The sequence below is a fragment of the Sorex fumeus genome, unplaced genomic scaffold (assembly GCF_029834395.1).
Source record: "Sorex fumeus unplaced genomic scaffold, SorFum_2.1 ptg000264l, whole genome shotgun sequence".
NCBI classification, from domain to species: domain Eukaryota; kingdom Metazoa; phylum Chordata; class Mammalia; order Eulipotyphla; family Soricidae; genus Sorex; species Sorex fumeus.
In genome coordinates, this window is record NW_026606321.1 from 4320591 (window position 1) to 4347387 (window position 26797).

The 26797-nt window shown below is 47.5% G+C and overlaps 1 protein-coding gene across 8 annotated transcripts in view; it reads left to right on the top strand.

Annotated features, from left to right (window-relative positions):
* Positions 1–26797, top strand: part of CTNND2 (catenin delta 2) — a 958285-nt gene that overhangs the window by 797274 nt on the left and 134214 nt on the right. For all 8 annotated transcript variants that reach the window (XM_056109040.1, XM_056109043.1, XM_056109042.1 and 5 more), the window contains one exon: positions 24770–24887. In XM_056109040.1, the coding sequence (XP_055965015.1) occupies positions 24770–24887 (118 nt within the window). The remainder of the gene's footprint in view (positions 1–24769; positions 24888–26797) is intronic.

Here is a 26797-nt window from a genome sequence, read left to right on the forward strand (position 1 = left end):
TGTAGAATAGAATCATCCAAGAATTACCAGAAATCATTACTCTTAACTATTGCTCCCAGCGGAATCCAAATTCATTTGTATCATTTGGGTGTGAGAAGCTGAAACATTTCTATTGTTTTCTTTTTTTCTTTTCTTAAAAAAAGTGCTGTGCTAACAAAGGTTTACAAGTGTGTAGATGTTGGTATATTTTGGGGTCCACATGCCCCCACACTCACCAACACTGCTGAGGATCCTTCCACCACAATCCAGGGAACTTTCCCCCATTCGATTACTGCTTTTAAGAGAGCTTACCTTCTTAGCACAGCGGTAGGACGTTTGCCATGCGTGCAGCCAGCCTGGCCAAGCCAGGTTCGATTCCTCCGCTCCTCTCGGAGAGCCCAGTAAGCTACCGAGAGTATCTCGCCCACATGGCAAAGCCTGGCAAGCTACCCGTGACGTATTCAATATGCCAAACACAGTAACAAGTCTCAAAATGGAAGTGTACTGGGCCCACTCAAGCAAATTGATGAACAACAGGAGGACAGTGACAGTGACCTTCTTATTTTTAAGAAAGGGGGAAAAATGGAATCCACATAGATTTTGAACATTGTAAAATGCCAGAAAAATGGGCTGGAGAGATATTATAGCGTAAGGGCTCTTGCTTTGCACTCGGCTGATCTAGGTTCGATCCTCAGCATCCTATATGGTCCTCTGAGCCCCTCTGGGAGTGATCCCTGACCCAGAGCCAGGAGAAGCCCTGAAGACTGCAGATATGACCCAAAACAAACAAAACAAAAACTAATTAATTAAATACATATCCTAAAGCTTATCCAAGTGAAATTGAGCTCAATAATACAGTGGCTGTTGTGTTCAAGTGACTATTGACTGAGTCCCAGAATGGTGACTCTGTACACTCTTTCCATCCCATTGTAGACTGTCCAGCTCCTCGGCATTCCCTTTAGCAGCATATGTAGTGGTGCTGGGCCCGGTACCCAGACACACGGGCCCTTGCAGGGACCATCCCATGGGAGCATCCTAAAGAGCTCTTGCCCTGGGCATCTCCATAAACAGTGTGCAAGTTCTTCATGGAAAGATGTCAAAGCATGTTGATAGAGCAAAAAATGTGAGCACATCTGAAATATCAAACAGAAAGCTAATACCTTTAGTCTTTTCCATTTAAAATTCATCTTGGGTGAAAAAAATGTAATCTCTCAAAGGCAGATTTATCTATTTGCTGCTGAAGTATCTGTCACCAAGAAAAGAGGCTAGAAATAAAAAAAAGAATCTCTTAGATTTTTTTGGAGGAGTGGGTTGATAAGAAGGCTGGTGGCCAGTTTGTGGGTTATAGGCAGCATTGCAGGTACAGAGAATAGGACTTGAGCCGTGGGTGATTCATGGGGTACATGGCAAGATGGGGATCACACACACACACACACACACACACACACATACCTTCCTGTCCCTTCCTTGGGCTTTCTCTGACACTCTCATCCCTTGCTTATTCCTCTTTTCTAGTTCTTTCTGTCATCCCTTCCAGCCTTGTCAGATTTTTAGTTTTAGTATTTGCTAAAACTATGAATAAATAGTTAATAATTAAAATAACATTTAATGAAATGCAATTATTACTCATATATAATAATAAAATAATTTAGACATCACAACATGCTCAAAAGGCTTAGGGTGGAAGTACAGATGACATTTGGTCTGTCATTTCTTCATGGTCCAGCAATCCTCCAGGGCAGCTATGTCCCTGGATCCCATAGACTGAGCTCCCATCTGATCCTCAGGGCTGCATCCTGCCATGTGTCATCCAAACCTTTGCCCTCTAGAAACATGACCTTCAGCTGAGAATGTGTGTAGGTCCCCCATGGCCTGAACACAGATGAGTGAGGGTCAGGCGGTCCCAGGCTGTGGGAAGGCTTGTGCTGGCTGAGGTCACTGTAGCTAGTTCAGTACATCTCCACACCACTTGCTTACATGCTCCACCTCCAGGAGCTTCAGCAAGTGAAAGTGGCCTAATTTAGAGACAGGTTCTTGCAGAGAGTTAAAATGAATCATCACAGACATAGAATGACTGCACTCATTTTTTAGCATATCGAATAAAATAACATAGCATGAGACTGACACTCAAGGACAGTAGAGACGGGGCCGTGAATATTGCTTCATGGCTGGCAGCCTGACTCATGAGCTGGGGGGGGGGAAGGCAGCTGTGATGGAGAAGGGATCACTAAGCCAGTGATTGTTGGAGGGATCGTTTGGGCTGCGAGATGTGTGCTGAAAGTAGGTAAGGGACCAAACCTGATGGCCTCTCCTTATCTGTATTGCAAACCACAATGCCCCAAAGTAGAGAGAGAGTATGGGGGGAATTGTCTGCCATGGAGGCAGGGGGAGGAGTGGGATGGGGTGGTGGGGTGATATGGAGGACATTGGTGGTGGAAAATGTGCACTGGTGGAGGGATGGGTGTTCGATCATGTATGACAGAAACTCAAACATGAAAGCTTTGTAACTATCTCATGGTGATTCAATAACACTGTAGCACTGTCCTCCCATTGTTCATGGATTTGCTCAAGCAGGCCCTAGTAACGTTCCATTGTGAGACTCTGTTACTGTTTTTAGCATATCGAATACTCCACCAGGAGCTTGCCAGGCTCTCCGAGAGGGAAGGAGGAATCGAACCCAGGTCGGCAGCGTGCAAGGCAAACACAATACCCACTGTGCTATTGCTCCAGCCATTCAATAAAAATAAATAAATAACATAAATAGTAAATAAAATGAGTCCTCAGTGATGGTGAAGAGGGAGCCCTAAATCCAGTGCACTGATAAGCAGTTAGACACTTGGACACTCAGGGAAGAAGGGCATGGAACGACTGAGCAAAGATACAGTGACATTTGCAAATGTCACTGCAAGTCAAGGATCTCCCCAGGTTGCCAGAAGCTTCAAGAGTTCTAACAGAGAGGATTCTTCCCTAGAATTTTGGAGGAGAGTTTGGTCTTTACAGCACTATGCTCTCAGATGCCTAACCTGAAGAATTGTGTAGTTTTTGGTTTAGATTTTCTTTCATTTTGGGGGGTTTGGTGGCCACACCTGGAGGTGTTTGGAGCCCTCCTGTCTCTGTTTTCAAAGACCATGTGATGTGATACTAGGGATTGAACCCAAGTCAGCTGTATGCAAGGCAAATGCCTTAGACTGTCTTCTCTCCCACCCTAGTTTACATTGTATTTTCATTGTTGCTGTATCACAGCCAGTGCTGGTTAAGGTGTACTCCTGGCCCTGTGCTCAGGGGTCACTCCTGACAGTACTTAAGGGACCATATGATATGCCAGGGATCGAACCAGGGTCAGGTACATGCCAGGCAAGCTAACCTCTCCAGCTTACATTGCTGGTTTGTTGATTGATTGTTGGTTTTGGGAGGGGGGTGAGGGAACAGGGCCAGGAGGTGAGTTGCGGCTACATCCACCAGTTGATATTGTTTTAAGCCACCAATTAATGGCGCTTTGTTGTGTAGCCATGAAAGGAATTACTGGAGTCGCCTTGGTGGCACATGCAGGGGGACCTGCGAAGATTGGGGCCTCGGGAAGGCACAAGAAAAGGCGAGAAAGAAGGACCCTAAGAGGAGGCATTTTCTTCACCCTTGGACAGGTGCAAGGCCCAGCTTCCCCACTAGCCAACCCCAGCTCAGCATGGCCAGATGGGGCAGCATCTCCAAAGAAGGCCCAAGTCCACCCTCTGAGCAGGGTGCATCTGCCCCTGGGTCAGCTCTTCCTGTCTGAGAGATCCGGACTTTGCGCTAGATTCAGAACATTGCATGCATTTAAAAAATAAATAAATGTAAAATTTAAAAACTATACAATATACATGGCTGGAGCAATAGCACAGCGGGCAGGACATTTGCCTTGCATGCGGCCAATGCGGGTTCAATTCCTCCGTCCTCTCAGAGAACCTAGCAAGCTACTGAGAATATCCCACTCGCATGGCAGAGCCTGGCAAGCTTCCCGTGGCGTATTCAATATTCCAAAAACATAACAACAAGTCTCACAATGGAGACATTACTGGTGCCCACTTGAGCAAATCGATGAACAATGGGAGGACAGTGCTACAATATATGCACAGACTGTGGGCAGGAGAATTCTTTCTGGGTTCTGCAGCAGGGCCCACAACGTGCTCTACATACCCTTTAAGATGTGGTTCCAATCCCTGCGTACAGATGAACACTTTCCAGACTTAATGTGAGCCATGAGTGTATTTCCCATTTAAAGAATCTCCACTCAGTATCCTAAAGATCCCTGTTGTGGCCATTGGCATCATTTTGCAGTGAAGTCTGGGCAGATCTTGCTAAGCAGCCTCCTTTGACTCTTCCATGTAGCAGCCAGCTCCGAAAGGCACACCAATGGGTCTGTGACAGTGGCACACTCTCCCGAGGACTCACACTTTCCCTCCAAAGCTGGCATCAGGCCAGCCTGAGAACACACCTCATTTCCTGGTGCCATCAAGTCATTTATTTGTATTATTCTCTACTTCCTTCAGCATCTTGTTCTGCAGGCAACATACAACCCTGATGTTGTGCATTTATCCTTGTATATACAGGGAGACTATCAACCCCATCCAAGGAGCTGTCCTGGGCCATTCCTTCTGAGGATAATTAAACTCAGACCCTCAATTACTCATTCAAACGCAGAAAATAGAGGAACCCTTACTCCCCCCATGCCACTAATTCTAGAGTGACCCTGAGAAAACCCAGAATGGTAAGTCTAGTGATAATGGCATTCAGCTGAGGCCATGGATTCCGTCTGGCTTACTCATGCATTAACTCCAGTTGGAGGAGGAACTCTCAGTGTTTTTTATATGAAATGCAGTTGGTTGCCAAAGCTCTACATCTGTTAAAAATAATCTTTGTTTTTTTCAAAAGCATTTTCAAGTCTCATTTCACGAGCTTGGTACGTACCAGTCTGTACCCCGACTTGCAGCTTAATTGAGGGCTCTTTACTCAAGTACTGCAGTAGAAGCGCTAGTCAGTGTGGGTGTGTGAACAACTAAGAGACCCTATCCCCCCCGCTCACCCCCAACCTCCCCACTGTGTCTTAATGCAGAGGATGGGCCTTGACTGGGTTCTCTCTTGCCCAGAAGATCTCATATAAATACAAACAATGGTTTTCTTGGGTTGTGACTCAGTGAGTGAGGAAGGGAGGGCACAGAATTCAGAGGAAGCAGGAGAATAGGGTTCCTAGAGACAAGACCACAGAGGATGGGTGAGCCATCCCACTCCATAGATCATTGGTGACAAGGACTCCCACCTACCAAGGTGTCCTCCAGTGCTTCTAGCTTACTTAGAGGCGGTGATTTGTGCTGTCTTTAGTTTCTCAGGCTGCCATATTGGCTTCAACACGGAGTTGCTTTCTGTTTCCATTTTGGGATCCTAAGACAGCTAATCCCTGAGTGTTTAGAAACTTCTTGCCATGTCATTATGTCAGCTTCTCTGTATCCTAATCTTCTCTCTAAGGACATGTATCAGGAAGGTTTAGGGTCCCTGCTAAAGACCCCATTTTATCTTCATTAATCCTTTAAAGACCCTCTCTCTAAAGGTAGGCATATTGAAGGTGCTATTCGTAACATATGAATTGCAGGGAAGGACACAATACAGCCCAGAGAAAGACTGCAGTAGTTGACTTGTACTCCTGTTCTCTAGAAAATAATTTTTAATAGATAAAAATATTCTTCAAACAAGGTCATGTTAACCAGAACAAGGCATATTTTGATTCGTTATATAATATAAACCCAACTCATACTTTTTGGCTAACCTAAAAATAAAAAGCCTATGTTAGCTTTGTACAAGTGAAAATAATCATAAAAATCTTCTAACTGTTAACTCTTGTACTTTGATGAGACCAATGACTTGGTCTTAGCAATCAAAGGGTTATCTTAGAAAATCTCTGTACATATTCATTCCATATCCTGGAATGATTACTTGAAATGACCTCTTGTTTGAAATCGGATCTGCAGTTGAGTTCCCAGTTTCATCTTGTTCATGGTCCTGAAGAAAGCCAGTCTTCATTATCGACTTCAAGTTCCATGGATGTAAAGGGGAGATGTGGCATACATGTCCTTATATCATATCATAGTAAAATAGAAGTAGGAAGCATGGTCTGGCAGTCTGCTAACTGACCCCCAAGTTGAATCCCCAAACAAAGCATCTCCAAGTGAGGCTTCTATTGGAGACAGACTCCTTCCACCCCACCCCCCACCTTTGTGAGTTCTAAGACTGGACTCTGGTCTTATCTGCTAAGAACTGAGTCATAATGCTGTAAGAGCATCAGAAAGATGACTATCTTTCAGTTTCACAGGTGCTCAAAATGCCTAACAATGCTGTGCTTCTTCAATATGTTGTTTAATGCAATTGTTCCAAGAATCTGGTGGGAATCTAACCCATTTTACAGGTTAAAACACTGAAGTTCAGAAGGATAGGAGTGGCTTGTCCTGAGTCATCAGCCAATAAGAAGAGAAAGGATGGTGTAGACACCAGAAGCATGACCACGCCCCACCATGCTCCCTTAGAGACAAAGAGTTTCCAAGGACATGAGCTAATTTACCTTGAGGAAGAGATGCCAACTCAGTTGGGATCCTGTGAGATAACAAAACAGAATTAATAGTCCATCCAAGATGTTTAACTAGGGACAGCAACAGAAAGAGGAAAATGAGGAGCAAAGGCAGTAGGGAGAGCTGTCAACTATAATGCTGGTATGACCCCAAGGGAAGGGGAGAAGGAGGAAGCAAGAAGGAAGGAAAGTTCCTTAGGGCTATAGAATGCAATCAAGAGGAATTCATTATATTTACTAAGTGCTTCACTCTCTCCACATATATTTTTTTCAACTCTTACTATACACTGAATCTGTTGGGCAGCAATATGGCTGTGACAAAAACAAGATAGACCCAGTTTGTGAAGGTTTAAGTCCAAAGGTAACACTTAATGCCTGAAGATAACCTGCTGGGATAGAGGCATGGCCCGAAGAGGGTTAAGGCTACTGCCTTGTATGTGGGTTCAATCCCCAGGCCCACATGAGTCCAGAGAACGGTGCTGGGAGTATCCCCTGAGCACCACTGAATGTGGACTCAAAAATCAAAACAAAAAAGTCTGATACCGCTGAATTCCAGTCGTTCTCAGATGCCTGTGCTTTCTCTAAATAGTGTATCAGAAGGCCTTATTCTTTTGTCAATATTTTCATGAGTGAACAAACAGACACATTTCTTTTTAGGTGTAAAAAGCCATTTATATATAATTAGCTTACTGTTATCTGCTATAGCCCCAGAACAACAACAACTTATTCAAATCTTTGGGATTTTGCATTTCTCTTATCTTTTCAATAAACTTTATTTTCAGAAAACCTTTTTTTTAATCCCCCAAGAGGACTAAATATAATGCCACGAAGTTCTTCCTGGCATTATGGTCTATGAAATAGTAATAGGGACAATACCCCCACCTCCCAAAACATTATTTCACTTGTCTAAGGTAGAAAAAGTGAAATAATGATTTTACCCGGAGCGATAGCACAGCGGTAGGGCGTTTGCCTTGCACACAGCCAACATGGCCGACCCGAGTTCGATTCCTCTGCCCCTCTCGGAGAGCCCCGCAAGCTACTGAGAGTGTCTCGCCCGCACGGCAGAGCCTGGCAAGCTCCCCGTGAAGTATTCGATATGCCAAACACAGTAACAACAAAGTCTCCAATGGAGACGTTACTGGGCCCGCTCGAGCAAATTGACGAACAACTGGAGGGCCTTTACCTTTACCTTTACCATAAATGATTAATATAAATGCCCCATCATGCTATTCCCTCCTGAAGTTTCCATCACTTGTATATGCAAGATTTGATCATCTTAATTATGAAAATGTGCAGAATTGAAGTAAAACTTGTGTTAAATTATTTATCCTATAATTTGGTTGCAAATATGAGCTTCCTTTAAAAGGACAAGCAAATATTAAATTTTATCTTCTCAAATATGAGTAATCATTCTTCCTATTAGAGTATGAATATTCAGATCTTTCCATTACTATGAACAAATTACTTCCTTTGGAAAAAGATTAAATAAAAAGGTTTAGTTAATTCCCAATTGGTCAACAACAGTGTTTAATATTTATCCTCTCCGTAACACTGGGTTGCAGAGGGTGAGCTGCCTGATAAATAAAAAGCAAATGGTAAGAGCTGCTTCATGCTTAAAATCTTCCATAATGTCTTCATATTAAAAATATAATTTTCCTACTGCTGCCTCTCAACTTATTCCATAAGGACCAGCATCCCTGAAAAAGAAGCAGGGAAGCAAGTCTGCTAACCACACATTGAAGAAGGAAGAACTCACCGAGCCGCTAAACGTGTTACTCCTAGATGAAGTCTCTCCTGTACTTGAACCCAGCTGTTTGCATATTATTCCTCCTTTCCCTTTCCCAGTCAGCACTTGGTTTAGAGTAAGGAAAGCCACGTCCTCTAGAGTCAGGCCCTAGCACCCAATTAAATGAATTAACTGAAAAGAGTAAGCAGAGTAGTGTCTGTGCCCTCGGCCATTAGCGTTACATGAAGACTCTGGCCTGCACGGGGGTGGCGGGGGGAGGGGAAAGAGAAACCTAATCAATGAGTAGCATATTCCCAGGGCACGCCTCGGCCTCATGAATCCAAGGCAGGAATATGAGAAGCTTCCCTCTGCCCTGTACCCTGAATATCTGACTTCTGCTCTGCTCTTTGGCTTTCTTCTTGAGCCTGTTGTCATTAATGAACCAAAATGGTTTGTAATTTTTTTTGGTTTTATCTTTCCCTTTATTGATATGTATATAAGTATGTAACATTGATTGACTTACATATTTTAAACCATCCTTGCAAGGATAAATCCTACTTGATCATTCTTTTCTCTTTTTTTAAATTTTTTTATTAGTGAATCACCATGAGGTACAGTTACAGACTTAAAAACATTCATGCTGGGGCTGGAGAGATAGCACAGCAGGTAGGGCGTTTGCCTTGCACATGATTGACCCGGGTTCGATTCCCAGTATCCCATATGATCCCCTGAGTACCGCCAGGAGTAACTCCTGAGTGCAGAGCCAGGAGTAACCCCTGTGCATCTCCAGGTATGACCCAAAAAGCAAAAAAAGAAAAATCTTTCATGCTTGTGCTTCAGTCATACAATGGTCGAGTACCATCCCTCCACCAGTGTCCATTTTCCACCACCAATGGTCCCAGCATCCCTCCCATTACCCCCACCCCATCCCTCCACCCCACCCCACCTCTGTGGCAGGACATTCCCTTTTGCTCTCTCTCTCTCCTTTTGAGTGTTGTGGTTTGCAGTAGAGGTATGAAGTGACCATCATGTTTGGTCTATAGTCTACTTTCAACACACATCTCCCATTCTAAGCGGACCCTCCTAGCACCCTTTACTTAGTTTTCCCTTCTCTATCTGAGCTGCCTTTCCCCCCAGCATGTGAGGCCGGCTTCTAAATTGTGGAGAAATCCTCCTGGTACTTATCTCTACTGTTCTTGGTTTGTAATTTTTTAAAAAGGCAGAAGTGTTTGCTTTGCTCCGTATCCCTAATGAGTGACATCCTTGAAGAGAAAGAGCAACACATTGCAGAGAACTGGGGCCAGGTGTCCGAGACCAAGCATAGGTAAGGCAATGGGATGTCCGGATCCACAGAGGGAAGTGCCAGGCGAGCCGAGGTGCTCACGGCTTTGGGTGAGCAACAGAATAGCGATGGTGGAGCTCCAAAGCAACTCAGGGAGCCCCAATGTCTCCTCTTCCTTCATTTAACCGGGACCCATTTTTTTCTTTACTCTGTACTTTTCCTCCTACGTGTCCCTTAATTACTGTGGCCACACGTACTCTGTTCAGTCCAGACCACCTTCTTCCTTCCTGTTCATTTAGGGTCTCCATAGAAGGGGAGATGCAGAATTGAAACCAAACCAAAAAGGGCCCCCAGAGTCAGAGAGATAGTTCAAGGGGGATGGAACTTGCCTTGCATGTGCCCATCCTGGTTCGACCTGCAATACTGCACCATCCCCTCAACGCCATTCTCTATGGCTCAAGAGACACCAGGAGTTGCTTCTGTGGGCTGAACACAGCCTGGGAACCCCCCTCCAAAGAAAAAGCTAACCCGAACTGCTGGAGGAACTGGAGAGCAGGGGTGAGGCTGAGCGTGGTGCCTGCCATGTCCACAGCACACAGCTCCCCAGAGGAGGGCAGCGCTGGTGGGGAGCGTCACACTAGCTTTAAGGCCTATCATGAGGACAGAAAAGCAAGAACTCATTTGCTTTCCAGGGAGTGTGATGGTTCTCCCCGATAAAGCGCTCTGAGGGTTCCGCAGACACACTCAAGCCAGGCTCAGCCGACAGGCTGATGGTTGAGTCTTGGGGCCCACTGAGGTGGGTCTGCTTGGGCCCTGCAGTGCCAGGGGCCCCCAGGGCTCCCCCTGAAATTCTTGGGGGCCACAAGGGTTATACCTGAATGTGCTGGAAAGAGGCAGGGAGTCCCAAGCATCCAACTCATGCTCACATGTGTCTCGTTGAGCTGGATTCTCAGTCTGGGAATAGATGTCTTGACTCTGCAGCTCTTGGAATATTACACACACACACACACACACACACACACACACACACACATACACACACACACACACACATGTATATGTGCACTGCACTGTAGCACTGTCCTCCCATTGTTCATTGATCTGCTTGAGCAGGCCCAGTCTCCATTGTGAGATTTGTTACCGTGTTTGGCATATCAAATACGTCATGGGTAGCTTGCCAGGTTTTGCTGTGCAGGCAAGACACTCTCAGTAGTTTGCCGGGCTCTCTCAGAGGGGTGGAGGAATCGAACACAGGTCGGCCACATGCAAGACAAACACCTTACCAGCTGTGCTATCACTTATACATTCTATTAAAAATAGTCTGTAGCACTGTAGCACTGTCCTCCCATTGTTCATTGATTCACTCGAGCAGGCACCAGTAACATCTCCGTTGTGAGACTTGTTACTGTTTTTGGCATATCGAATACATCACAGGGAGGTTGCCAGGCTCTCTGAGAGGGACGGAGGAATCGAACCCGGGTCAGCCATTTGCAAGGCAAATGCCCTACCTGCTATGCTATCACTCCAGCCCAAAAATAGTCTAAGGTGAGTAATTTGTGATAAGAATTAAAATGCTCTTTGCGTCTTGGAGAATTTTAAGGAAATTCTGGATTATTTGGATTCTGGCTCCACTGGCCTCCTCACGAGTGAACTTGTATCCTACAAAGGGCTCTTTCTTTTTCTCTTTGTACAAAAACTTGCCTACCCACTCTGTCTTTTCTGCACCGTTTTGCTTTACTGATGTTCAGATCTCTGAAGCCTTTCCTTTTAACACACAGAGATTGAAAATAAGAGTAATTGAGTTTCAGAAAAGTCCTCACCCTTTTAGATTGTTTCCTAGATTATTTCCACGGTGTCTGGGTGCCTTGACATTTTCCCGCAGTCATTGGTGCCCAAGATCTGAGAACTGTAATGAATGACAGGGTGAGGAAGACTCCTGCTCAGGCAATAGGGGTGCAGTTGGGGGGCAGGGGAAGGAAGGGAAGACGCTGTGGGGGCTGCCGCCTTTCCTTTCTATGTCTGCTTACTCTAACAGTGACTCCCCCCAGGTTGATTAAAGGTGCGTTTTCATGTCAGTTTAGATTTTCTTTGTCTGGGGGAGCAATACCTGGCTGTGCTTGGGGATGATTCCTGGCTCTGTACTCAGGGATCACTCCTAATGGTGCTCAGGGAATCATATGTGGTTCTGGGGATCAAACCAGGATTGTTACATGTACTAGCCCTATACTGTTTCTGCAGCCTCATGGGTGCAGGTTTTTAAATCAATCAGCCCTTGCTCACCGTCAAAATCATGACATGAGGGCCGTAGCCAATGATGAGAAGGCGTGAGGTGCCAGCACTCACTTGGGGTGAGAATGGATGAGGAAGCAGAGTGCTTTGTGGCATGATCCTCAGTGGCTCCTTACTGCTGTCCCAGCTGGGTTACTATCACCATGCTGAAAAACTCACCACTGTAGCCATGGGTGGCATCGAACCCTCCAAACTCTGCTCCGTTCCTCCTCCTGTACATTGAAAATGCCCAGATTGGAAGATTCAGGAAGGTTTATCTCATTTTGAAATACTTTCACAGAAAAGTTCAGATGAATGGTTTTGGAAATACTCTGGTGAGAGAGAATGTGTGTGTGAGTGTATGTGTGTATGTGTCTAATGAGTGATTGCCTTAACAAATTCTTTTAAAAGTGTTGGGTTGGAGAAACACACATTTCAGACCAGAAACTGTGTGTGTGGCAGTCTGGGGAGATGGCTGATTTCTCTCCTTGGAGTCTTCAGGTTCAATTCCTGGCACCACCGGGTCCCCTGAGTGCCAACGGGAGTGACGTCTCAGCTCTGAGCTGGAGTTAGCCCACGAGCCTGTGTAAGGGTGGTCTCTTATCTAAACCCAAACCAAAAACTTCTTTATCAGACCTTGGAAGGTTGTAGGAATCCAGGAATGTATTCATTTCTTCAAGGTTTTCCAGTTATATTTCATCATTTTCACTATTTTTCAGGTAATCCCTGATCATCCTTTGAATTTCTGTGGCCTTTGTTGTGACATCTCCCTTTTTATGTTGGATTGGCTTTCCGGGTTTTTCATGCTTCCTTTGTGAGACATGTTATTGGTTTTTCAGTATTGTTTGTCTCTCAGAGAACTAGCTCTTGGTTTCCTTGATGCTTTGGGGGTTGATTTCTTAATTTCCGCTTTGTTAATTTCTGCTCTAAGTTTTATGATTTCTTTCCTTCTTGCTTTGAGTTCTTCCTGTTGGTTTTTGTCAAGCTTCTTAATCGGTGCAGTTCGACTTTCTATGTGGGCTTTTTCTTGCTTCCCAATGAGCATTTGCACTGCTATAAAATTGATAACAGTTTGTAAGCCATCATAACCCCCCAAAACATAATTAAGACTTAGGTCAGGGCGCTTCCTGGCTGGCTCTGGCTATAGATCAAATTTAGCTCCCTGCCTTTGTAAACTGGGAGTCTCATTGCCTTACTGTCTGTGATTTCGTGTTATGCTCAGTTGCTAGAATACATGCCTTTCCCTGGCTTCCTTCCTTCATCCTGCAAATGCACCTATGTCTCTCTTTCCTCCCCACCTCTCAAGACTGGTGCTCCTTGGAGGCCAGAGAGATAGCCCAGAGATTAAGGCTCTTGCCTTGCCTGTAGCTTTCCTAGCTTTGATTCCCCTGCACCACAAATGATCCCCTAAGCACCAACAGGAATGATCCCTAAGCACTAGTGGGCATGTTCCCAAAACAAAAATGATCTCTTCTTTCATTAAGGGCAGCATGCTCCTGGAGTCTGCTTTTACGGGAACTTGCGTCCAGCAGGATAACCCAGGACCTTTCCCTGCCTTGAAATCAGCACACCACAGAGTACCCCAGCTTCATTCCAAAGCCCCTTAGGGGTCTGGCTAGTGTTGAGTGGCCTTGCCCAGGGGCTGAGACCAGTTTCCAAATTCTTCTCCTTCATCAAGACGGAGGAGCCACCCTTGGACTGCAACAGAGCAGACTGTGAAAGAGTTGTTGTTCTGGTGGTTATCATGCAAAGGCTTCGTGTCTGCTCATACTGACTGTCTCAGTCTCATTCCTCAATTGCAGTTAAATCCAGTACTTAAACTTTAAAAGCTATCAAGCCAACTCTTTTCTCCTAATAAGACTTTTCAGGGCCAGAGCAAGAGTACAGTGGGCCTTGCCCTGCTCACCCTGCCCTGCACTTGCTTTGCCCTGCACATCCAACCTACCCAGCATCACCTATGGTCCCCCAGGCCCGCTGACCGCGTGGTAATCCCTGAGTGCAGAGCTGGCATTAAGCCCTGGACACAGTTGGATGTGGAGAGAGAGAGAGAGAGAGAGAGAGAGAGAGAGAGAAAGAAAGAGGAAGGAAGGAAGGAAGGAAGGAAGGAAGGAAGGAAGGAAGGAAGGAAGGAAGATATTTTTCAGAAATTGTTAAATAAATTTTCATAATTTGATTTAGTGTAAGCTTATCTCCATTTCAGAAAATAGAATAACCAAAATTACTGTTTTCTGTGTATTTCTCTCCTCTGCAAACCATAACCGTGGTTCAGTTATTTCTCTCCCTCTTCTGTTTCTTTCACGATACCTTTCCTTCCTAATACCAGGGGAGGGAGGCCAGCAAACACCGAATTTTAATTTAAATTTGGCCAGCTTTGGGCCGTGTTTCAGCGAGATAATCTCTGGACACATGAATGCGAGACCAGGTTTTTGCAGTTCTGGATCCAGCTGTTGGCCCCAGTGAGAGTCCACCAGCCCCTCTGGGCTCCTGAGAGAGCAGTTAGGAGAGAAAGCCGGTGTCTAAGAACTCAAAGGAAAGGGAGTTTTCCTTTTAGTCACTTGCTTCCCAGCCAGACCTGAAGTTTAAGAATTTTTGATCCAGGGTCTGGTTTTATTAGGAATTTTTTTTTGGTCTGAACTTGAAAAACCATAAGGAACAAATGAAGAAAGGAACAAACCAAGGAAGAAATGTAAGAGGACAAAACAAAAGAACGGCAGCGGGGGCCCGACTGAGCAGGAACCGAGAGCAGCGCTGTTTCCTGCTCCCCTTCCCTGCCGGGTGCAATGACCCTTCCCACCCTTCACCCTGCACAGGGGCGAGAGGAAAGAGGCAGCTCTCATTCCAGGAAAAGCCAGCAGCTGCAGCCCCACCGTGAGAATACACATAAACACACAGGGCCCAGGAGAGAGCACAGAGCTAAGGCCACCTGTCTTGGTTCGAATCCCAGCAGCTCATGTGTGTGGGATGAGCATGGAGCCAGGAGTCAACCCCAACCACCTCCAGGTGTGACCGCCAAAATACAAAATGATCAAAGAAATGAATATCTTCCAAAGAAATCCAGATTGGGGGAGGGGCTGAGTATTGCCCAGAGCCAATGGGGAGATGGAACCAGGGCTGGAGAGATAATAGGGTGGATATGGTGCTTGCCTTGCCCACACAAAACCTGGGCTTGATCCCCAGCGTCACATATGTCCCCTGAGCCTTGCCAAGCCCCGAGAACAGCAGAGTGCGGCCTCCACCCCCCACCCCTAAAGTGGGGGGAGGGGCAGAAGCAGCAGCAGGTTTGCAAACCCAGAGTCAGAAAGCCCTGCCTGGGTCTTGGTGGTCACTGGTGCCCAGCGGGTCGCGGTGAGTGAGCAGAGTGTTCGTAGGAGCGAGAGAGCCAGTTCCAGCAGAGCTTGGCTAGATTAACGGCCGTTACTAACCACGGATCTCCAGCTTTAATCAGTCTTTGAAGTACGATTTGTTCAAATTTCCCTGCAAGTAAATAAATTGCAAGATTACATGACTGCACATGGGGAATTAGGTGATGAATTGAAATGCATGTCGGGAGGGTTGTTTTAATAATAGCTATTAATAATCCAGAACATAATGCCAACTCTTGAAAGTCTTCCAACCCACAATCTGACATTTAGAAGGCAAGTAGCCAATTACCTATAATCCCTTCATTAACTTGGCTCTCTGGCTTCTGGGAAGGCGGAGGACTCAAGAACCCCAGCGTCCTGTGGCCTTGGGATCATTCTGCGCCCCTTAGCTGGGCTGCTTCCCGAGTTGGAAGTCACCTGCTGCATCCAGAGAGGACCGTGCTTCCATTTGACATATTGCTGGCATGTGACTGTGTGCTGGGTATTCTCAGGCTCAGCTTCAAGGTGATAGTAAGTTCCAGAAATAATCTGCTGTAGCCGGACAGGGAGAGAGCACTGGTTTGGACTCACTGGAGGAGCTCATTTGCGCGTTGACCACTCTGTCTTCCTTTGGTTGCTGCTCACTCATTCTGGGCCCCGTCGTCTTTCCCGGAAATGCTAGAAGTGCTGGCAGGATGTGTGTGTGTGGGTTGGGGGCAGTGGGGAGCCCCCAGCCTGGTGGTGGTGGTTCTTGGTTTTGTTTCCTTGTGTGTGTTGGAGAGGGAGGAGGATGTGGTCCTTCTAGGCAGTGCTCAGGAAGCCCGAGAGTCCCACCTTGGCAGGCTGTCTGCTCCGAGCCAGGCCTTGAGGGTGTGTTGGGGACGCCCAGGCCACCATGGCTGCACCCAATGATGCTGGAGGGGACATGGGATGGCAGGGAACAAACCCTAACCAGTGTATCATCTCCTGGCCCAGGACCCTTGGTGAGAAGCACAGGGACCAGACCAGAGAGGAGGGTTTACCAACATGAGAAGCACTTTGTTTGAGTCAGCACTGTACAAAGAACACACATCCACATAGGTACACAATACACACACATACACACATCCATACATCCATATATGCTCACACACCTACACATGTACACACATCCACACATGTGCACGCATCCACACATGCTCACGCTTGTGCACATGCACACTGCCTGTACATGCAGATATGCACACGTACACATGTCATGTAATCTTTTCGGCATTTGTGAAGCCAGCGTATGGGAGGGGCAATCCCAGGGACTGAGATGTGCCCAGCAGGAGCGCCGAGCGCACAGCATGCCAGCCGGAACCCCCGGGGGAGCCTCTTCTCATTGCGAGAGCCAGTGAGAGTCTGGAGCACAGAGGACCCCGGGTACCCTGAGCTTCACACTGACCCTCGCAGCCACTCCATACCCCTCTTCACGCTGGTGATTTCTTGGTAATTTAGCCCAACAGGAACTCTAAGCAGACGTTTTCTGGGGCATTTCACTCTGTCAGTAGAGTAGGCAGGCAGTCACCGGGCACCTTTGCATACAGATGTAGCTGGTTCTACCCCCGGCTGCCTGGGAAGCATGTGGGTGGACACAGCCCATTCCCTAGTGCTGCGAGCAGCCTTTGGGGGCGGTGCTGCAGTGGGAACTGGTCAGTAAAGGGAGTGGGTGCTCATCCACCTCTGCACCGCTGTCTGCCAGTCGATTCACTTTTATGGGGCTGGGTGGGAGCGTCCTGAGCTTGTCACTGAGGAGAGGTCCCCTGCCAGCCCTGGTTGGAAGCTGGACTGTTGGCCACTGAAGCATTCTGTCCCCACCCCTCAGCAATGCAGTTACCAAGTCATTGCTTATTAATCCAGAAATCCTCTTCATTGGGGGGAGAAAGTAGGTGTGTCACAGTAATTCACAGAGCAGGACAGTGCTCATCTTTCAAAAGCCTCAAAAATCAAAACATGGGACCAGAGAGATAGCACAAGAGGTAGGGCATTTGCCTTGCAAGTTGCCCACCCGAGTTCAACCCCTGGCATCCCATAGGGTCCCCCATGCAGTGCCAGGAGTAATTCCTGAGCGCAGAGCCAGGAGTAACCCCAGAGCATTGCTGTGTGTAACCCAAAAAAGAAAAAAATATCAAAACATGGGGCTTTGATTCCTCTGAAAATCATTCTAGCTTGACTAATCAAGCATCAGCTTTCAGCATGCAGAGGGCAAGAAGGTAGCTGCCGTTCAAGCAACTCAGCCCTCGGGACTCGAGTTGGGGCTTATCCCAGCTGAGTACTGGGGCTGGTGTTTCAGATCAGGTCTCAGAGTTGATGTAGATCCCAGGGGTTGCCCTTTGCTCTATAGTCATCGATTAGGCAGCAGTGAGGTTTTTCTGCTGGTTTTGCCTAGTTCTTGCCCTGACAACAGAGCATGCTCGTCCCCTCCCCCCCCCGCCCACACATCCACACCCACACACTGTGGGGTACTCCCTGGCTGGACGCTGAACACTGGACACTGAGTTTTGAGGGAGCCTTTTCCATTGGGAAGGGGCTTGGGAAAGTGGGAGCCACCCAGCCTCCGGTGCAGTGGTCTGGACGACATCTGTGAATTTGATCAGTTTGATCACAGCCTAGGTGCTGAGCTGCCCAGAGTATGGGCAGAATGCATAGAAGCAGAAAGCAAGTTCCATCTCCGAGCGGACTGTAGCCTCTCGCCAGGGCTTCTTATCCACATGCCCCTGCCACCTACCCCATGCAAGTCCTCAGTCCCAGAGCCCCAAAAGTGGCCTTAAAATTTGCACATCACATTTGGAGGTGTGTCCTCCCCTGGACTCACATGAAATTGGCTCTGATGAAGCATGCCTATGATGTCACTTGTGTCCTCACATCCTAAGGGCGCTGGGAGTTCCCATGACTTGCTGCCCTCAAACTAACAACTGATGCCCACCTTCACAGAGTTAGTGGTATGTGGTCACTCCTCCCTCCATTTCCAGCTGCGTCCACTTTTTTTTTAAGGTCATACCCGGTGTTTTCATGCAGTATTTACTCCTGGTGATGCTCAAGGGACCATAAGGGCTACTGGGAATTGAACCCGGGTAGACCATGTGCAAGGCAAATGTCCTAGCCGCTGTGCTATCGCTCCAGCCCCACACTTTTTTTTTTGTTTTTTTTTTTTTGGTTTTTGGGTCATACCCGGCAATGCTTAGGAGTTACTCCTGACTCGACACTCAGGAGTTACTCTTGGCAGTGCTCAGAGTATCATATGGGATGCTAGGAATCAAACCTGGGTCCGCCGCATGCAAGGCAAACGCCCTACACACTGTGCTGTCACTCCAGCCCCATGTGTCCACTCTCTCGATGCTTCCAGAATCATTGCCAGAGGAGACTGGTTCCCAGATTCTTACTGCTGCCAGCGTCAGGCCGATGGTGTGAGAGTGGGCTCAGGAGCGTCAGGCCTGGCGGTCTGCCTGTGAGTTCCTCTGTCGAGCCCAGATTTTCTCTTCATTCTGATCTACAACTTGAGTGGGGAGAGAGTGTCCAGCCAAGATGGTGGCTTAGAGGAACAGTGATTCTCTGTCCCCCTTTCTCCTTAGTGTGTCCCCACACGGTGCACACAACAGAACCTGTCACACCTCCACAGCAGTGTAGCTCGACCTCGCTTTGAGCATATCAATGGCAGCTTAGAGTTAGACACAATCTGCTTGGCCATCGGGAATGTCATTTTTAAAATGATGGACTGTGATGTATTTTTAGGTAGCATAGCCAGAGTCACTCAATGAATGAATTTGATCACTAAGTACAGTCATGAAAAAAAGACAAAAGAGCGCTTTTATTCAGGAGGAGGAGTACAACTTACTTGAGAAGGCATGAGGGCAAAAAGCCAGTGATCTCCCCACACCCAACCCCCCAACGTGAGGACTGCCCCGACTCCTCAACTGACCTCTGTAGCACAGAGCAGGGGACAGGCAGGCAGCAAAACGAATCATGGGCTGGAGCCCTGCTTGACCACCACCTGTCACAAGTGTCCTGGAAGAAGCTGGAGCCTGAGGCCGTGAGGAGGGAGGGGACCAGAAGCCCCCTGAGTGCCAGCAGGTAGAGCAAAGGCTTCTTAAGGCAGAGGCAGACATGGCACACAGAATTCAGTTGGATTGCAGGTGGATTCTGACTCAGCAAAGATCTGAGCACATAATGTTGAGTCCCCAAGAATGTTTTGGGCCCTCAGGCAGATGTGCTACAAATCCCAAGCTCTCTCCCTTTCAGGAGATCCTCCTGAAGATAGATAAGGTTAGGCTAAGTCATTCCAGTATGAAAATCAGTGGTGGTTATTAATAGTGGCTCAGAGAGCCAAGCAAAAGGGAACTTGGGTGAGGCTGATTTCCAGTATATTCATCACTAAAAATATCATCCTGTGGTTGTCTTCACAATATATTCCCCCATCTCTGGCCATTGCGAGGGGAGACATATAAAATAAGGTCTTTCCTGATTTGGGGGGCACATCTGATGAGGCTTGGGGAGGTGACTCCTCGCAGTGCTCAGGGGACCGTGTGGTGTTAGGGAATAAGCCCAGGAATCCTACATGCAAAGCCTGAACTTCAGCCCCTCAAACCATCTCCCTGGCCCCAAATGTGTCTTACATTAGTAACTACTAGCTCAGAAAGGAGATGGCCAGCAGCACTTGAAGATAGGGGAGATAAAGAAGTTCGGCTATTTGGGTAGAAGAGATTATTAAGAGATTTTTATATCTTTTAATTAAGATATAAAAATCGATTGAGTTGCAATTTTTATCAATTAGATGAAGCAGCATAGCTTCTAGTCTAAGCAGAAATTTTCAGTTGACCTCCCAACTGATAATTCAGTCCACACTGTGAAGATTATTGTTTTGGAGTCAATATTATAACATTTGGGTGCGTTTTGCAAATAAACTGCAAGTATTTCCTATAACATCATGTCTGTGCTTCAAATTCTGCCTCACCCATTTCTAGCCACTCCAGAAACAGATCTTGCTCAGGGCGAGCAGATGAGTTAAGTACAAGGGGAGGGGCAGCTTTGAATGCTGCCCTCATCTGTTGTTGGACACTTACCTAGAACCATAATCACAGCTAACTGTTCTCTGGCCAACACACAAGCTGCCAGCAGGTGTTTGTTTCCACAGAGGTCCATGCAAGTCCCATTCATTTTCAGTTCGAGTAGGGGAGAAGGATGCTCTTTTTTTCCTCCGAGTGAAAAACCCAAGGTCCTTTCCCTACAGGAAGTTGTTAAGTACTTGGTTGAGAGTAGAAACCCAAGCACAGAGCTTCTGGGACACTGTTGGGCAATGAAGAACACGGGGAGGGGGAGATCATCGAAAGATACTGAGGTGAGAGGGATGGTATGCGGAGATTGTGTGCCCCGCCTGCAGCCAACCACCAGTTGATCCCTGGGCCCACATGTTCCTGGCATCTCAGGACCTAAGGTAAAGGTAAAGGTAAAGGCCCTCCCGTTGGTCGTCGATTTGCTCGAGCGGGCCCAGTAACGTCTCCATTGGAGACTTTGTTGTTACTGTGTCTGGCATATCGAATACTCTCGGTAGCTTGCCGGGCTCTCCGAGAGGGGCGGAGGAATCGAACTCAGGACCTAAGGCTCATTATATTCTCAGGTCCTGTCATTGAACCAATAGCCCTGTTGGTTGAGAATCTCTTGGCGGAGCCCACAAGCCCTCATGGCACCACTTACAGGTGGGGGAAGGCAAAAATAATAACAACAAAATAAGATGCACACTCTGAGCCTCATTGTACCTGCAGACCCAAAAGTATCTTCTTTGTTCCTTCTCTCTGCCAACAGGGGTTGGGGTGGGCGGTGTCCTTGTACCTTCCCTGCCAGTTCTGTCCATTCCTCCACGTGTATCTCAGTCTAAGTCAACAGCTAATACCACTTCAAGTGTTGGAGACTAGACTGAAACCAAGCAGGAAGTTGAATAAGGGGAGATGCTCTGATCAACCTGGCCATCCTGTAATCTTGACCCAGTTGGTCCTGATCTTTCCCACGGGGCGGCCCCCTCACTGGGTATCCTGGGAAATCAAAGTCTTTCCTGGGAAGGCATTTCCAAATCAGCCTGAACACTTAGACTCCAGAGGCAGCTGCCCCAGCAGGAAGTGCCCCAAGGGTGGACCAGAGTGCCCACAGGTTGGGGCAGAAGGGGATCAGGTGAGGGGGTGTGAGAGACCCCCAGATGCACTCATTAAAACCCCATCTTCCTCCTTTGGAAGCAAAGCCCGGGATAGACAGAAAGGTCAGGCTCCAGCATGCACGCCCCCAACATTCTTCTGGCCCAAGAGGGCCAGCGGGAGCTTTTAGGGACTTTAAGGGGCTGTTAGAAGCAGCTCCAAGTTCAATAGAGCCAGCCTCAAGGAGGAAATGTGGGGATATCCTCATAGCCAAGCCCTCCTTCTCATCTGGAATAAGACCTGTGCACACTTTTCCCCTATCTGAAGATCACAACTTCGTCTCCCAGACACCCTGTCAAAAGCAGTTAGTGACTGGCAAAAGCAGAATGGGTACACGTTACATGAGATATTGTCGCTGAGGCCCAAGGTGTGGCTCAGCAGAGAAACCAGGGCAGGACTGAGACCTTGGTTTGATCCTCAGTGTGGGCACGCGCACACACACACCCACACACACATGCATGCACACATGCATGTGTACACATGCACGCACACATGCACGTGCATACACGCACATGCATGCACACATATGCACACACACATGCACACACAGGCACACACACATGCATGCACACACGCACACTGACAAAATGCTATCAATATTTCCCCCGTGTTATTATTTAAGGCAGGCCTTCTTAACTTTTTTCTTCTTCTGGATCCTAATCACCTGAGAAATTTTAATTATCATAGGGCTGAAGTGATAGCACAGCAAGTAGGGCATTTGCCTTACACATGGTTGACCTGAGTTCGATTCCTCCGTCCCCCTCAGAGAGCCCGGCAAGCTACCAAAAGTATTCCTCCCACATGGCAGAGCCTTGCAAACTCCCCGTGTGGTTTTCAATATGCCAAAAGTAGTAACAACAAGTTACTGGTGCCCGCTCAAGCAAATCAATGAACAATGGGGGGAGGACAGTGCTATAGTGCTTCAGTTATGATCACGGTCACGGTCCTCCCATTGTTCATCGATTTGCTCGAGTGGGCCCAGTAACATCTCCATCATGAGAATTGTTGTTACTGTGTTTGGCATATCGAGTACGTCACAGGTAGCTTGCCAGGCTCTGCCATGTGGGTGAGATACTCTCGGTAGCTTGCCGGGCTCTCTGAGAGGGGCAGAGGAATCGAACTCGGGTCGGCCATGTTGGCCGCTTGTAAGGCAAATGCCCTACTGCTGGCTTCAGTTATACAGGTATATAAATAAGTATCCAGATATTTTCAGGTGATAAATCATAAACAAATTAAAACCCATTTTTGAGATCTTTATGTGACCCCACAGTTAGTTACATGACCATAATTTAATAACCAGGAATCCAAGGAACTGAGGAATTGCGTTCCTATTTGAAAATGAGCAGAACCCCGAACACCTAGCCTGAAGTGAATAGCCTTTCTCTGTGTTACAGTAGAGTTCTTACAGGTCCTACTTAAACACATCTTACAGAACTTTTCAAGTATCAGAGAAGACATTTGTGCAAGGCAGCACCTGAGCTTGAAGCCTTTCTAAAAATTATTCCTAGATGTGTGTATATATTTGAAGCACCGTGATTTGCTTTTCTTCTCATGATTGAGTTTCATGCATACAACATTCCAGTTCCATACCCTCCACCAGAGGGCCCAGTACCCTCCACCATTGTCTCAGAGACTACTTATAATTGTCGTCTTCAACCGTTTGTTAGTCCCTGTTTCTTTCTTTCTTCTTTTTTCTTTTTTAATTTCATACCCCACACGTGAGAGAGCTGATTCTGTATCTGTTTCTCTCCTGGCTGAATTCGCTCATCATGATACTTAATACTTTTTAGATTCATCCTCTAGCGCTAAGTTGTGTGCTTGCCTCTCTTCTAGCCCAGCAGTTTTCCGCTCTGTAGATGTACCATCATGTCCTTATCCCGCCGTCTGCTCTTGAGCACACTTGGGTTGCTCCCTGGTCTGGCTATGTGAATAGTGCTAAAACAACTGCAGACCTGCAAATCAAGACAGTGTGTTGAGGCTTTTGGTTCATGCCATTTGAATCTTCAACAAAACCGTGGGCCCCTGAGCCTGGACCCCATCTTACAGAGTAGGGATTTGCTCCTCCCAAAATTTAGCATGGCCTCAGACCACCTCTTTGAGACTGAGTTTCTTCATCTCCCAAGTGAAATGCAGTCTCACGGAGCAGGTGCAAGAAACTGTAGTACGGTGACCTCCATGTGCCTTCCAGACTGGTTGTCCGTATCCCTCTGTTGGTCCTGTCCAGGCACCCACAGGTTCCCAGGGTTGGCCGCACGCAGCCAGCAAGGAGTGTAGCCAGCCCCAGCCAAGTGCTCCACCACAGCCTCAGCTGCACCAAATGTGCCCATGAGCTGCTCCTCCAGGAACCCAGGGTGGCGCCTGTCAAGTTTCTTTGACACACTGTCCAGCAGCCCTGCAGGGGCCAGCCAACACATGGAAGCCCACTAGTTGCCGCTTCCCACACCCTTGCATATGTTCTCTGATCATCTGTGAACTTACCTTCTGTATGTTGCACTCACTGTCTGGAAGTCAGTGATTGCAGAAATTGTCTAGTGGACCCAAGTCCTTCCCTGAGTAGAAACGATATGCCCGGGTGATGGGACCAGAGAAGCATCTCGAAGAGTCCCATTGGACTAGGAGGCTCCCTGGCCAGCTGTACAGCCACCAGGACCCATTTCCCAGCTCATTGCCCTCTAGCAGACAGCCCCGGGGCTCGAGCTCACCACCTCATGGTCCAGGAAGGAATGTGGCCCTTCCGTGGAAAGACGCCCTGGGAGCTAGTTCATATTCTGCCCCTGCCACTATACCGTTCCCTCAAGGACAGTTGAACTGACCCTGAGCATGGAACCAGCAGGAGTCCCCAAGTACCCCCCAAAACCAAAAAAAAAAGGAGATACCACAAGCAGCTCGGTGGCCAGATTTTCACAGAAGCCCCTGTGTTCTGTGAATATATTTCTGACAGTTTTCTTCTGGTGGGAGATTTATTTTTTTATGACTGTTGAAATGAGATCGCTCATGTTTCAGCACGTTGGAAGCTCTGTGTTTTAGAAGTTCAGACTTCCCAGACACAGCCGCCTTTGACTCAGCGGGCTTCTGATCCACTTGCTGGCTGTAAGTGAAGGAAATTTTACAGAAGTTTCCAGAGACTCCTGCTTGTGAGGCTGCAGGGCTTCAGAGCTGATGCATTCATAAGCAGACGTGCTCTGTTTCCAGAGTGGGATTCCAGAACTCTCCTAATTCTTGGGTGCCTTTCTTTCAGCCACCCCTACCTAGCAAAACTGGTGGTTCAGAAAATGCACGCGACCAGCTTCCTTCTGAGCCTGGGGAGGCACTGGATGAGAAGAAGGTTCTGGGGTGGCATGAGGCGCGGATGCTAACGGGTGTGGCTTTGCTTTGCAGGAATGTCAGTTCAGCAGGAGAGGAGGCCCGCAGGAGGATGCGGGAGTGCGAAGGACTGACGGATGCGCTGCTGTACGTGATCCAGTCCGCGCTGGGGAGCAGCGAGATCGATAGCAAGGTTGGTTGGTTTGGCCACCAAAGAGCTTCTTCGAAGCGAAATACACACCAGGGCGAACCGAGACGGGGCATGTGCTTTTGCTCTCCGGGATCTGATGTCTGTGTGTGCACTCAGCGTTTAGCTCCGTGGAGCTTCCCATCGGAGCCTAGGAAGAGACCCCGAGCTACAGAGTAATGAATAAAAGTTAGGGTCGTTCTGAGCAACACATACCTCAGGGGTCACGCGTGAATGCCTGAGTTTGCACACGTCCTCCATTTCTTGGGTTTTACAGAATCCACTGCCAATAGGAAAATATTTAAGCCACATGAAAATTGACTAAGTCTGTGTTCTCATAACTCGGCTGCATCACAACTGCTCATTACCTAAAATGCCAATTGAAATGCCCCGTGGAATTACAGGGGGTGCTGTTGAAATGTCATCAAGAAGCTATTGGCCTGTTGCATCCATTGAGTGTGTGTTCAACACGCTAGTGTGTGTTCGCTAGTCCAGATGGAATGGGTGTGCTTTTCCAGCTTTCGACGTATTTCATTTTGCCTCAGTTTGTCACTGGATTAGTCTGGATTCACTCTAAGCCTAAATGTGTGTGTTTTCATAATGTCTTGCTAGAAATGCAGGCAGAACCTTTGCTTTTAATATTTTTGTTTTTGTTTGGGGGCCACACCCGGTGATGCCAGGGGTTACTCCTGACCAGTCTGCACTCAGGAATTACCCCTGGCTGTGCTCAGAGGACCATATGGGATGCCAGAGATTGATCCCAGGTTGGCTGTGTGCAAAGCAAGAGCCCTCCCTGCTGTTCTTTCACTCCGGCCCACTCTACTTTTAAAATCATGCATAAGAGATAAATGTGATCCCTCAGTAAGAGTTTCTCAGGAGCTGCTCAGTTGGCATTTGCAGCCAGCAGTGCTTTGTGGTGGGGCCATTCTAGGCCCCCTGCACTGGATATGCCAACAGCATCCCTGGCTTCTGCCCCCAAGAGGCCAGTCGCATCTGCCACACCTCATTGTAACCAAAGGCTATGTCTGCAGCCCCGACAGGGTCCAGTGGATGGCACATGGGCCCCGACTGCAAGCCACAGCCTTGCCCCCCTTTCACTACTGAGTCTTCACCAGACTTCCTATCAAGCCCCTGACAGGAACCTAAAGTCCATTGCGACCCTCTGAGTGTGGATGTTAAATTCTGCCTCTTCCGTTTCTACTTTTAAAAGTTGATGGTGGGCTGAGAGATAATACAGCAGGTAGGACATTTGCCTTGCATGTGGCCAACCCTGGCACATCCCCCAGCTCTCTGTAGGATCTCCTAAACCCACTCCATGTGATCCCTGAGGACAGAGCCAGGAGTAATCCCTGAGCACTGCCAGGCATAGCCCACCCTTAAAGGGCAAAGACAGAACAGGCATAGAGGTGGATCAGGCGATTTTATACACATCATGGATCAAGAATGCGCCTTCGTAGGTGTAGAGTTAAAAGGGACTCTCTCAGGCAAGAAGGAATCATATAGTTTCATTGTAAATTCAGGTAAATTAGAGTTATTTTATTCACAGGGTTACTCATTGCTATGAGAGCTGATATAGCATAATGCTTTTTTTTTTTTTTTTTTTTTTTTTTTTGCTTTTTTGGATCTCACCTGGTGACGCTCAGGGGTGTGAGCTCATGCACTAAGGAATTGCTCCTGGTGGTGCTTGGAGGACCATATGGGATACTGGGAATCAAACCTGAATTGGTCGTGTCCAAGGCAAACGCCCTACCCACTGTGCTATCACTCCAGCTCCGCATAATGCTTCTTAACCCTGGTCGCCTATTATGGTGGCAGAGAAATGTAGAAATTGATACATGCTTCAGGGCTCCACTCAGTAGCCACGGAGTCTGCTGGGACCCCACCCCTTGGAGTACTGGTTTGCTCCAATCACAAAC